This window comes from Labeo rohita, chromosome 19 (genome assembly GCF_022985175.1).
Source record: "Labeo rohita strain BAU-BD-2019 chromosome 19, IGBB_LRoh.1.0, whole genome shotgun sequence".
Taxonomy (NCBI): domain Eukaryota; kingdom Metazoa; phylum Chordata; class Actinopteri; order Cypriniformes; family Cyprinidae; genus Labeo; species Labeo rohita.
The window spans coordinates 6,790,291-6,804,488 of record NC_066887.1 but is presented as its reverse complement, the minus strand read 5'-3'; the positions used below and the strand labels follow the sequence as shown (position 1 = coordinate 6,804,488).

Genomic DNA, 14,198 nt, shown 5'->3' with positions numbered 1-14,198 from the left:
TTCACTTGTTTGTCCAACAGCTGTATGAAAAGTATTTTCTAGGTTGTTAAAACACATTTACACTATACCTTTTCACTTAAAACATTATAGTTTGAGATACAACGCTTGTGACAACTAGCCCCAGTCTCTCTTAAACGTCTTCTCACGCTCTTTGCATTACTTACAGTTAAGTCCGTTACACTGACCATCTGCGTTATCTAATACTAAAGTTTGTACCTTCAGATTAGTCTGTCAGTTAACAATCCCAACCAATAGCAAGGCAGAATTCCAACGTTCTAAACCACAATGAATCCATTGGCTCTTCCTGAGTCAATCATTTTCGTCCGACCAATCATATTTTAGTTCGATCGTGCCATGCACCAATTAGAGGGCGTATGAGCGCCGGACGCTCCCGCCCACGCGTCTCCGTGACTGTGCGGCTGAAGTGCCTGTCATTTGGAGTAACACCAGGCAAAGAGGGGAACCGAGACACACGACAGTCGGGATAAGCGTCAACTTTTTTCATGTTTCCAGACTCGGATGAACTCCTAACACATTTTTAAGACTAGTTGGCGTCAGCTAGTCATTTTCATGACTGAATAAAAACAAATCTTCGTTTAGGGAAACTACCCAGCTACGAATTCAACCGGCAAGTTGAAGCTGCGCACTACACCAACATTTAAACAGTTGTAATTAATGACTTAAGTTTAGTTAATGAATGCCTGGGGAGGAATTTAGTTAGAATTTAGACATAGTTAGGTTCAGTCATGTCAGCATCACCTGTACACTCAGCTCGGGTCAGGCGCAGCAATGACGGGTCCCCCATCAACACCTCCTCCTCCTCCTCCTCCTCCTCCTCCTCAGCAGCAGCATCATCATCATCATCATCATCCTCCGCCGGCAACACGAGCCGGTTGCAGCCCATTCGCGCCACGGTGCCCTACCAGCTCCTGCGTGGAAATCAGCAGCACAGCCCGACCCGCCCTCCCGCGTCCTTCTCCACCTCCTCCTCCTCCTCCTCCATCTCAGTCGGAAGCAACACAGAACCGACAGCATCAGCCCAGCACAGCAGCTCCAGTCCCGGCAGCCCGACGCTCGCCAGTCCGGCAGGAAGCGGCTCGCTGGACGGTCGGCTGATCCCGCGCCAGAGGCGCTCTCCTCCGGAGCACAGGAGCTCACCCGAGCGCTGCCCTCATTCACCTGTCCTTAGAGGTAAACAACAGGCCCGAATCCTGCTTCATTTACTGCCATTCATTTAGCATCTTCACATACGCCGCTACTAGAGTGGTTTAATTGGGTCAAGCTGTTTATTATGAAAACAACAACCATTTTTAATTTATAACTGTTATTATAACAGAAACGCATATGCATGACAGGTTATTATGGGTCTTCGATATATATATCCAGTGGATACATATAAAATGCTTTAGAGCCGATTAGCTAAATCTGTCAGACTAATGCAGCCAAATGCGTTTAATACAGAATGTACATCATAATAGTGTTTGCACATCATGACCGTGGCTGTGGCTTAATACGTAGCGAGCCGACTAGATAGGCAACGTATATCCTACGTTCAAACACAACACCGACGTCGTTTGGAACCCTGCGTTCCATTTCGAACGCGTCCTGCGCACACGCCCCCTATGATAAGCACTCAGTGTAGGGAGCTGGCTAGGATTTAAGATACGGTCCGCGCTGGTTCAGCTCCTGCTAAAGCTAGCGCTCTTGTAGCTTCGTAAACACACGTATAACTCCCATGTTTGCGTTATTTTTGTCTTCGGTTCTATATGAGCTTGTATATGTGTTTCTCAGGGTTGTAGTTAATTCGCTGTTGTTTACCGCGTAGGGATGGAAAGAATTACGTGGGTAATTGGAGGCTGAGTGGATGTGTGTGCCTGTCTGTGTGTGTGTGTGTGTTTGAAGGCCACACAGGGGGTTTCGTCACAAACACAACCTCAACCCTGCCGTTCTGCTTCAGAACACATTATTATGAAACCTAAATGGTGCAAATTGAGCGCCTAAAGCTTTCTTTAACGATTTCTTTAAGTGTTGACTGTATGCGTAGGATAAATGAATGAGGATAACATCTAAGAATCTGTTCATTCATTCCCAGAGCTGCATTACCATATTCATATTCAGTTCAAAACCATATTGTCTACATTGCTATTTGGTGACTTGGTATTAGACACCATTGTCATTAAAAATTAATTGTACAGGAGCTCCGAAAATGTATTTTAACTACTAATCTACTATCAAGAGATCCTGTGACTTCGAATCACCCTTCGAATTCATTTCATTACATTCGTTCATTACAAAATATTAGACCTAATATAATTTATGTGTAATGTAATCACATTTAGACAGTGAGTTTAAATACTTCCTGAGGCCAGTGTGTATGGAAAAAAGCTGTGGTTTAAGTATGCAGTCATTTGTGTCTTTATTTATGCTCGCAGTTATATTAATCTTGTGTTGAAACTATTAGGCTGACATTTGTTGTCATGCATCTCTTGACATTATTTTGATCTTTGGTTATGAATAGGTGTTTGTGGTAAGGCTGTGTAGCAGAAAAACAGGTTAATGGTGAATGTTCATCACTTTTGATTATATTGTGTGGAGAATTTAAAAACTCTTTGAAGCATAATAGAGGTTAACAGGAAGTGCATCTCGTCTGAAGTAAGCGTGTATCATGAAGGCAGGGAAGGTGAATGGTAATTCATCACGACTTTTCATGATGATTTATTGTGATGTAATTTCTGAAATGCCAGAGTCATATTGCGAGTGATGTTAACTTTATTAACTGACAAATTGTCACATAACTGGCACATGTTTGTGAGTGCAATGTGAGTAATATGTTTAATATCATTGCATCATTATTTGTGTTTATAGAAGATTTTTTTCCTGGCTGGTGAGTGTGTGGTGAGTAGGATGCTCTCATCATACGGAAATATTTGTAAGAAATTCAGGAAGCAGATCTAATGTCTGTTTAAATGTTTGCTTTGCCTTTGCTTTCCTATCGTTAACCTTAATATGCCAAGAAAGCAAACTTTCTCTCTTGAATTCCTTTGGTTTAGACAGTTTTGTTTCTAATTTTAAAAAGAGACTGACACTGGGATATAAAACAAATCTTTCTCTCCCATTTCAGTTTGAATTACAGTTTGAAGTTTGCAATGTGCAAAACACATATACTACTAGTCAAAAGTTTTTGAACAGTAAGATTTTTAATGTTTTTTAAAGAAGTCTCTTCTGCTCACCAAGCCTGCATTTATTTGATCCAAAGTACAGGAAGAACAGGACAATTTTGAAATATTTTTACTATTTAAAAGGACTGTTTTCTATTTTAATATATTTTAAAATGTCATTTATTCTTGTGAATTCAAAGCTGAATTTTTAGGACCATTACTCCAGTCACATGATCCTTCAGAAATCATTCTAATATTCTGATTTGCTGCTCAAAAAAAAACATTTATTATTATTATGAGGTTTCTTTGATGAATAGAAAGTTCATAAGAACAGCATTTATCTGAAATAGAAATATTTTGTAACATTATAAATATCTTTATCATCACTTTTTAATCAATTTAAAGCATCCTTTCTAAATAGAAGTAATAATTTCTGTTATTCCCCCTATATAATAATAAATAAAATAAGAAATTAAAATACTGTCTCCAAGCTTTTGAATGGTATGTTACAAAAGCTTTTTATTTCAGATAACTGCTGATCTTTAAATCTTTCTATTCATCAAAGAATCCTGAAAAAATATACTCAACTGTTTTAAATATTGATAATAATAATAATAAATGTTTCTTGAGCAGCAAATCAGCATATTAGAATGATTTCTGAAGGATCATGTGGCACTGAAGACCAGAGTAATAATGCTGAAAATTTAGGTTTGATCACAGGAATAAATTGCATTTTAAAATATATTCAAATAGAAAGCAGTTATTTTAAATAGTAAAAATATTTCACAGTATTACTGCTTTTGCAGTACTTTCGATCAAAAAAAACACTGAAAGTCTTACTGTTCAAAAACATTTGACTGGTAGTGTATATTTACTTATCAATGCATTTTTAAGTAATAAAATATTATAAAATTAAGTGCATAATATATAACTACTTTTTATAGTTATTTTTATTGTTGTACTAATAATTTATAATATGGACATTATTATTCATTTGTACTATTCAGCATCAGGAGATTAGGTTAATGTATATGTGGATAGTTTAATTGTGATTTCATTTAAATGTCATGCAGTGTAGTTGTAAATTAAGATTAATGGAGTATGTTTTGCAAGAAAATACTATTTCAGTCTTTATACTTCAAATTTTCACATTGTATTGTATCGCATTTGTGAAATTTCTGAGTGGAAATTGTTTTAAAGGAAATCCTACACCATTTTTTTAAATATACAGTTAAGTAATCGGTAGGTTGATTTGTCTAAAAGTGTTAAACACTATGCACTGGATAAAGTCTGGATAAACTAGTCAGCCTTGCTAAGCGTTTAGTAAAAAAGTGTGACCCATCCCTAATAAGGTTGTAAAAGCTGAATATGTATAAGACTTATACAAGAATTTCAAAATAATTCAGATAGTTTAAATGAAGTATCACACTGCATAATATGTCATGTCAGCTACCCACTGACAGCAATGGGCTTTTAATTTACAGTAGCTTCTTGTAATTACAGAAGTCGTCAAAGATTCTGTGGCCTTGAATTCTTGAACATTGCTATGAGTTAAATGAAGAGATATTTTTAGAGTCGTAACTCTTGTTCCAGACATGCTGTCTCTGAGCTCTCATCGTTCAGTGTCATGTTAAGCGCTATTCATTTGATGGGCTGTGAGTGTAGACTGGGCGAGTTAATTTCTCATAATACATCTAGACTTCTGTTGTGCTTCAGCTTTTGTCTTGTTCTCTGAGACAGCAGTATTTTGTCTGTGGCTTTGTGTTGAAGTTCAGCTGACAGGTAGCGGCGGTCTGACTCAGGCCTGTTATCACACGCACCCGTCCCAGAGCTGAGAGCATAATCATGACAAAACACACTCTCTTGCTTCTTTCCTCTTCAACGTATGCTAGACTTATTTGAAATATATTACAGTGCATAAAAATGACAACAGATGAAAAATATCTTCTATATTTATAAGTTTCCACATTGACCTTTGTGTCTGCCAGAATGTACTAGCACACAAGTGTACTTTCTAGAAAGGCTAATGTATGTAGTGCATACTATATAAAATACATGCCAATAATCTTATTTACATTCTTTATTAAAGGAATAGTTAACCCAAAAATTTAAACTGGCTAAAATCTAATAAGTTATTTGGAGAAATACAGCATTTCATGCTCACCCATGGTTCCACTGCAGTGAATGGGTGCCGTCAGAGTGAGAGTCCAAACAGCTGATAAAAACATCACAATAATCTCTTCATTAATCTCAATTAATGTCTTGTGAAGTGAAAAGCAGCATGTTTGTAAGAAAGCAAACCATTGATTAAGATGTTTTAATTTTAAACTCTTGCTTCTGGCCAAAATATGAGTCCGCTATCCATAATTTTGTTTTCTCCAGTGAGAAGGTTGTCTTTACTGAGTCAAGAGAGAAATATGCACAAATCAAGCACAGTTTACAACCAGCTGTACAGTTTTAGAAACATCTGTGGGTGTCAGAGGAAAACAGGAGATGGACTTTTCCATTGAAAAAGCATCATTGTGGGTTATGGACTTGTATTTTGGCTAGAAGTTTAAACGTTTAAAGTTAAAATGTATTGATGATAGATTTGTTTCTTAGAAGCAGCAGCTTTTTTGCTTCACAAGACATTAATTGATGGACTGGAGTGGTGTGGATTAGTTGTGGATTATTGTGATGTTTTTATCAGCTGTTTGGACTCTCATTCTGACGGCACCCATTCACTACAGAGGATCTATTGGTAAGTAAGTGATGTAATGTTAAATTTCAAATCTGTTCTCTTGAAATCAAAATAATCCCACAGAAAAAATTACAGGGATGTTTACAATGTTTTGCTTTACATTTGAGTGTTAAGGTGATGTGAAAGATTATTATTTGAACAGCAGGACTTGTTTACAGTAGGTTAAAAATGTAACACCAATGCATGTTTTTAGATGTAGCCTATTGGTTTGTTTCTCTGTGTTTATTTTAAAGCTTTGATCACTGAGGTACTACTGTCAGTATGCTATGACATGATAGTAGATCAATATCTGATTGATTGCATTTTTTAATCTGCCATATGTATTTCAGTCTGAAAATATCTCTGGCTTCAGGCTTTTCCATATTAAATTTGAGACTGTCTTGCTTCTTGCCCTGACTTCACTTCTTATTTGCATTAATTATTAAATAAAGGCTATTTCTGGAATATAAGTGTTTTTGCACCATAAAGCATTTTGCAGTGTCATCAGAAAAGACCAGTTTCCTACTTTTTATTTTTAGCACAGCTGCTTTGCACATTTGTACCATATTGTACAGATAAAACTGACTTTAAGGAATTTTTTTTTCATTATGTTTGCATAAATGTGTAGATCCTTAATCATAACCCTACACTCAAATAAACCCTATTTTATTTTATTTTATTTAGAAGACACAGCAATGCCAAACGATTTTAATGATTTTTTTTTTTTTTTTTTTTTTTTTGACTTGGGACATTTAAAGAAAACTGAAAAAGCTAAACACAGAAATACTTTTTCCACAAAAGGTATTTGGACACTTAGGACATAATATTTGTCTTTGTATTATTCCAACTACACTGTAAAAAACAATTGGTTGATTCAACTTAAAATAATTTGTTACCCGGCTGCCTTAATTTTAAGTAAAGTCAACTCAAAGTTTAATCAACTTGCAACTTGAAATGTTAAGTTGTACTAAGTAACAACTTGGATATTTGAGTTCATTCAACTTAAAATGTTAAGGCAGCTGGGTAACAAGACCAGCTTTTAAGTTTAACAAACCAAATAGTTTGTTTAGTGAACTCAAATATAAGTTTTCACTTAGTACAACTTAACATTTCAAGTTGACTAAACTTATTTGAGTTGAATGAACTTAACATTTTTAAGTCTGCAGGGTAACAAATTATTTTAAGTTGACTCAACAAATTGTGTATAGCAAGTTTTTGGCATCAAGATAGCCTTAGTTGCTGACATGGCAATAAAAATAACTAACTAGTCTACTACTACTACTACTACTAAAATATCAAACCAAGTGCTTTTACAGAAATATAATACCAGAACACATGTAAAATACATCACAAAATAAAAGATATACTGTTTGAAATGAATACAAAAAGTATTGGTCACTTTATAAATGCCAAGCATTGATGAAAATGTAGCATCATTTGGTTTGACAACTTGGTTTTATATCTTGTATCAATGGCAAAGACATTTTTAAGGGAGAAGTCCACTTCCAAGATGTTCATGTCTTTCTTTCTTCAGTCGTAAAAAATTGTTTTTTTGAGGAAAACATTTCAGCATTTTTCTCTATATAATGGACTGCTGTGGTGGCCCGATTTTGAACTTCCAAAATGCAGTTTAAATGTGGCTTCAAACGAGCTGCAAAAGTACAGACCCAGTCTTTGCAAAGTGAACATGCAAAGAAGATCAAACACCCTTAACAAAAAATGTAAAACAGGGATATAAGACGATTTTGAAGTTGAGGAAGAACATGAAATGGGAGTTTTTTGCCCTTCCCTTAACTGTCATGAACTGGAAAAAACAGTCCAGGCAGAGTAAGACAAGACAAGTGTTTGAGATTTAAAAATTATATAACTTTTATTATTTTTATGAAAATAACTGATCGTTGCGCTAGATAAGACCATTCTTTCTCAGCTGGGATCGTTTACAACTGCATTTGGGATCGTTTGACGCCACGTTTAAACTGCATTTTGGAAGTTTGAAAATTGGGGCACCATATCAGTCCATTATATGGAGAAAAATGCTGAAATGTTTTCCTCAAAAAACATAATTTCTTTACGACTGAAGAAAGAAAGACACGAACAGCTTGGATGACAAGGGGGTGAGTAAATTCTATGTGAATCTTTGTTTTGGAAAAGTTTAAGTGTAGCATAAGTGTTCAAATACTTTTTCAGGCTGCTATACATTCTTCCAGGATACACAGCATATGCCTTTTTAAAACAACTCAACACTTCTTGCTCTTGTTTGTATTAATAAGCCTCGACAGCTGTAAGCTCTGACTCCAGCTTTGCTAATGACTATAATCTTGTTTTGCATGTGCAGTACCACACATTAGTTGTTCCAATGCTATAATTGCCACCCAAACTAAAGAAATCGTTACAAACAGAAAGCTAAACCATTTTCAGTGGCTTATGCATAACATTAACAGCATTACATTACATAAAGTGATCTTTTGCAATTATATTGATGAATTTGACATAACAATGCTCCCATTTTGCATGTTTTAATACTTCTAAAATGCAAATTATATATAGTATTTGGTTTGTCCTTTTGCTTTAAAGACAGCACAGTGAACTCAACAAGTTGGTGTAAAACTCATGATCTGGAGCTTCAGTGGAAGAATAATATCTGAAAGTCTGTATAAAGCTTGGATGGCCAATTCTAAACATCTATGTATTAGATTAGTGACACAGAAACAATGCAATGTTTCCTGCTTAGTTATATGATGAATCCCAGCTATTTTGGACATTTCATGTCCATAAGTGAAAGGGATTGTCTGAATACTATGGTGATGTTGTTGTGATTCAAAATGTGACGTGCGCGGGTGAGTTCGTTGGAGAGCGGAGAACACTCGTTCATTTGGAGGGGAAAAGTTCACATTTGCATGTCCCCCTGCCTCGCGCTTCGTTTTTGTTTCCTTGCGCGAAACGCTTCGTTCGGCCCGACAGCACTCCGACTGTGCTGATGGATGTCGTACAATAGCGCCTGTGTTTTCTGCAATGCAAATCGACTCCCAACAGGGACTGTATTTACCTCTGAAAGCCTTAAACATCCACATATGCAGTGTTTGTGATGTTATTGGCTTGCACTTCCTTTTCCTTGGCTGTCAGACTAATGCGTTGTAAAGTTTGCTCACCCCGCTTTGCCCACAGTAACCCAATCACGAGCGAACGCCAGGAGCGGTGATCGTCAATTCCCATTAAATCATATTAATGCCATAAAAGAATTCCAAACATGTGAAGACATCATAACCTGCAGCCTGCAATTCTGCAGCGAAGCAATTACTCTGTTTTATTTCCCCATCGTGCAGCAAGCAAAACCACCTGTCCCTTGTCTAATATGACCTAATTCACAGCCCCGAGCCAAACTGGCTGTGTTGGGATGATGTTTGTCAAAATGTGATTGTGTGAATAACAACAGAAGGTCTTTCAGTGTTTCGTCCACCCACACATGCTCTCCCTCGGTTTGCAAGCGCAGTGTTTTACAGAATGTCACCTCTCACATATTTACTAACGGCATTTACTGTACCACTCGCTCACAGTTACACGTTCACAGCTTTCAGATACGGCATGGCTAATGGACAAAACTGATAATAATTCATAATTACAGTAATCAACAACACAGAAGTATTTGTGCTGTGACGTCACTTCATTTTAAACCTGCTGAATCTGTTTTTTTTAATGGAACAGTTTATTGAACCTTTAAAAATATAATTTATTTTTAAATTTCAGCCTTTAATGGCTCATATAATATGATATAGGAGAATATGGAGCTTATACTCAAGAATATGCAATTTGGTGCAGTTGCTGATATTAAAATGGACTAAAAGTAAGATGACGTTTTTATAGCTTTCGTTTTTTTATAACAGTATAGCAACTACTTTCATAAAATCATATAAATATCATTTGTCACTCTGTATTTCCCAATAACATGTCTTAGATTACATTTATATGCTTAGTTTTATTATCAAAGGTTTTTAGGTTTTATTATGGAGGGCAAAACGTATAATTCAGTGCAATACAATGATTACATAATACAGTGTAATACATTTCCAAAAAATGATGTGTGGAAAACCAAGTAAACCTGACTTACTCAAGTCATATAAGTGCTCATCTTGAAACATTTCCAACATTATAAAAAGGTTTTCCTATGTTTACTTTATAAAAATCAGTAAAATATTTCACAGCAGAAGGATACATGAACCACAACCTGAAGGGGGAAGTTTTTACAATTTTGCTAAAAGGAAATATAATTTGTTTAAAACATAAACTATCAGCCAGACAACAGAAGACATGTTTTTGAGTTTTGATAATGATAAGTTAGAAACAAAAAATTTGTTATTCAAATGATACAGTATAGGCTTATAGGTAGGGCTGGGCAATATAACCAAAAACTGATCACGATACAATTTTTTTATATCAGTCGATATCGATATACCATGATAAATTTCAAATTTGTATTTCTTTCAAGTTTAAAGGCAAATTTTTGCTCCTAAGTGAAAGCTATCAGACTGTTAATTGTGGTTTTAAACTACTCTTTATGGTCAGAACCTTTTTAATTCTTTACACTTTTCTAGTCATTTTTCCTTAACAAAATAAATGTCTTAATTAAAAAAATGATGTTCATTTCTTAGATTTTGCATGTTCTAATGAGTGATATTGTTTTAAATGAGACAGGTTTGTGTTCCCTGACTTTGATTACGTGTATCTTCTGCACAATATGCAGTGCAGGCTGCAATATTAATGTTACTATTTATTTATTTATTTATTGTTTGTTTGTTTGTCTAGTAAAGGGAGCATATTATGCTTTTTTTCACTAGTTAGTCAGTATGTGGTGTGTATGTTTGGGCATAAAAAAGCTCTACCAAGGTACAAATCTAAAAGTCCACTCCGAAGGGAGATATTTTGTTTTTAAAAATCCCTTAACTACAATGAATGGCTCCTTTGGACTGCAGCGTTTGTTTACCGAATGTTATGATGTCATAATGCGGCCCATAAGAATAGCATTAAAATAAATCCCACCTACAGAAATTCTAATGCTTTGGGGGTGTGTAGGGACAAGGTGGGGGATTAGCCTAACTTTAGCAATGCAGTGCGGAGTGCCGCTTCTGAGACGCTTCAACAAGCCACCGCACGGCGGGTATAAACACAAGCATTGAGTAGAGTGGCCGCGTCAGAGCCGCAACATGCCGCAGATGTGTGCAGTAGGTGGTAAGACATTTATTCATCATACAGTGTAGATAGGTTCACTTTTAAGGTGAGTGTTTTTAAAATGCATAAACTTGCACTAGACTAGGCAAGGCTAATCAGTGATGATGTTTTTTTGATAATGTTAGGCTGCTTTTAGCGTTATGCCTAAGCTGTTTTCGGGAAATGAAACTAAGTATGTAAATAATTAAATAAATTAGCACGATAATATCATGTATCAGCGATCTTGCAGGCTGACGATAGGACCCAACACTACTGTAGCATATTATGTTACTCACCCTTCATGCATCCTAGGTGTATATGACTTCCTTCTTTCAGACGAATGCAATCAGAGTTACATTAAAAATTATTCTGGCACTCCCAAGCTTTAGAACAGCATAGATGAGTGTTTCTCTTCATCAGCCCAAAACAAGTCCAATAAAGTGCATTCATCCATGATAAAAAAGTGTCTAACACGGCTCCGGGGGGTCAAAAAAGGCCTCCTGTAGCGTTTTTGTAAGAAAAATATCCATATTTAAAACGTAAGAATCACTTTAGCTTGCGCCAACACAATTTACGCGGAACTTGCTTCTTTGACCAGGGGAGTGGCAGTACTGAAACACCGTCTAAGATGTTCGCCAATCGCAACGCAGTGGGACAGCTAACCATTCACAACACATTTAGTTTTTGGGAAGGCTGGCCTTCTCAAACCCGGAACTATTCGAGCCATTTGTGCCAGGCGGGGGAGAAAGGTATTATAATAATGTAAATTATGTGAAAAATAATAATAATGCATTTTTCAAACCACCAAGCATGAAAGCATGTTCTTGTACACCCCCAAAACAAAATCAAGACTTTGTAAAAGAGCATAATAGGACCTCTTTAAAAATGCACATTTGCTTGAGTTGACTGTAGTAGCAGCTTAAGCTTGGATGTAAATTTTTATTTATTATCAAAGAGTAAAAACTGAGTAAAAAATTTGTAAAAACTGTAACAATCTCATTTTTATATGGTGAAATTTAATTATTCTGACCGTTTTATCTAGTTTTGTTAAAATGAACCGTTCGTAGCATACATTTAGATCATGATAACCACAGTTAAAACCACACATACAGCACCTCAATACCACGGTAAAAATAGAACTATATGATAGGTATTCGTATAAAAACAGTAGTCCAAATTAGGGCTCCAGACTGCGACTGAATGGCAAAATGCGTGCTACATTTGAGATGCATAGCGCAGACCATTTATCTTCTCGGACTACAGCGCAAACAAACTTGTCTGAGCTCAGAACAGCTTTACACAGAAACTGAAGATGATTTTGCGACACTGTTACTGTACAGTGATGTGACATCTAGTAAGAATCATTCAAATTCTGCTTAGAATTCTCTGTTATAAACAGCGCTAACATATGTCATTAAACCAGAAGTAGTAACGCTAACTGTATCCATGGTTTTGTGGCAGAAATAGTTGGATGTTATTACAGTATTCATTTTAGGATTCGTACAACCTTCTGAGAGAGAAATTCAAGCACTTTTCAGTGACTTTCAACATTTCACACAACTATTTCCAGCACTTTAAAGCTCTAAAATAATCTAATTTAAATGTTATTTTTAATGAGATGACTAAAATATACTTGTAAACAAACACTTATGTAAAATTAAAAACATGTATAAAAAAAAAAAAGTACATCAAATCACATGACTTCACTATCAGCTGGAGTGAGTGCAGCTCCACCCACTAAGTGGCAAAAAGACTGAATAGCAGCATTGGTATAGGCGTGAAAGCCGCGAGAGAATGCAACAAATACTTCTAAAATGTGAAAGAGCTTTGCGATTGACTGCACAATTAAATTTGACAAGAAATCTGAGGTATATTTTTACAGACTGCTGAAAGCTACAGAAAAGAGAAGCAAGTGGATCGCTGTAATTCACAGAAACAAAACGCTCCAGGCAGCAAAACAGATGGTAAATGAAATATTTACCATCTTAAATTCTGCAAAACTTGATGTTTTTAGATCAACCCTAAATAAAAAACAAGTTTATAAGTACAACTTTTTGGGCTGGACGATATGACGATGTATATAAAGTTGATGTAAGTGATCACCCAGATTTAGATCAGCCTATTTTGTATTTAAAAAATGTGTTCACCTGCAAATTTACTTTTTTTTTTTTTTTTTTTTTTTTTTTTTTTTTTTTTAATTTCCCCGGTGTTAAATTCAGGCACAAATGGAATAAATGTCAGGAAACACGATTCCTGGCTACATAGGGGAGCACGGGGCACAACGTAATTACGTGCAATTAAACCTTTAATACATTTAATACGTCTACATTAATAATATAATAAAATTCCATAGGAATATCCCACCTTTCTGCCACAATACCATGGTGCGGTTAGTATTACTACAGTAAATCCATGGTAAATTATGGCGATTTGTAGATTGAAAGCCTTCTTACTGTCTCGTTGCACAGTGTTCGTCAGCGCTGTTTCATCTGGCTTTAAACTAGTTTAAATCACACTGGATCTCACAATGCTGTTTAGTGCTCGCGTGACCGAGAAAGTCTCTAGTAAACTTGAGCTGCACTGCTGTTTGAACTTTGAGTCGAGCAGATAAACAGTCCGTGTGGCGCCATTAGCACATAAACATATCTAACATTTATCGAACTGTTATTATCTTTTTTATTGAGTAAAATTATATTGCGATAATTATCATTATTGTTTTGTCGCAAAGAATTAACAAACAGATTAACTGGTTAGAAAAAAGGCTGTTAGTTGCAACTCTGAAGCAGTCAAAGGGAAAGATGACGTGAAGATATTTCTCTTTCCATCTCTCAATCTGTCAGCCCTGCCCTGCTGTGGGGGTGTCAGTGTGCTCTTCTGAAACGCTTCTTGGCATGATCCTGCCCTGCCTCTTTCCATCTGCTCTCAGGAAACTGTAAAACAGGCCGAGAGGAAGCAGTGCAGTGCCAGGCCTCCATGAGCAAATGCCTTCCACACTCACTGAGCAGCAGTTGGGCAAGTCAAACCAAACCAAAAGTCAACCTCGGCCACCTCATGTTTAACAATACCAGCTTGACGTGCAAATAAGCACAGCTAGCGTGGGATAAGAATAAGCGTTTGTT

The 14,198-nt window shown here is 36.1% G+C and overlaps 1 protein-coding gene across 1 annotated transcript in view; it reads left to right on the top strand.

Moving 5' to 3' along the window:
• The first annotated feature begins 428 nt into the window (after window positions 1–428).
• The window catches only part of glcci1a (glucocorticoid induced 1a), a 51,706-nt gene continuing 37,936 nt past the window's right edge, over window positions 429–14,198 (top strand). Inside the window, exon 1 of the mRNA XM_051136416.1 lies at window positions 429–1,191. Coding sequence (XP_050992373.1) covers window positions 747–1,191 — 445 coding nt within the window. The 5' untranslated portion in view covers window positions 429–746. The remainder of the gene's footprint in view (window positions 1,192–14,198) is intronic.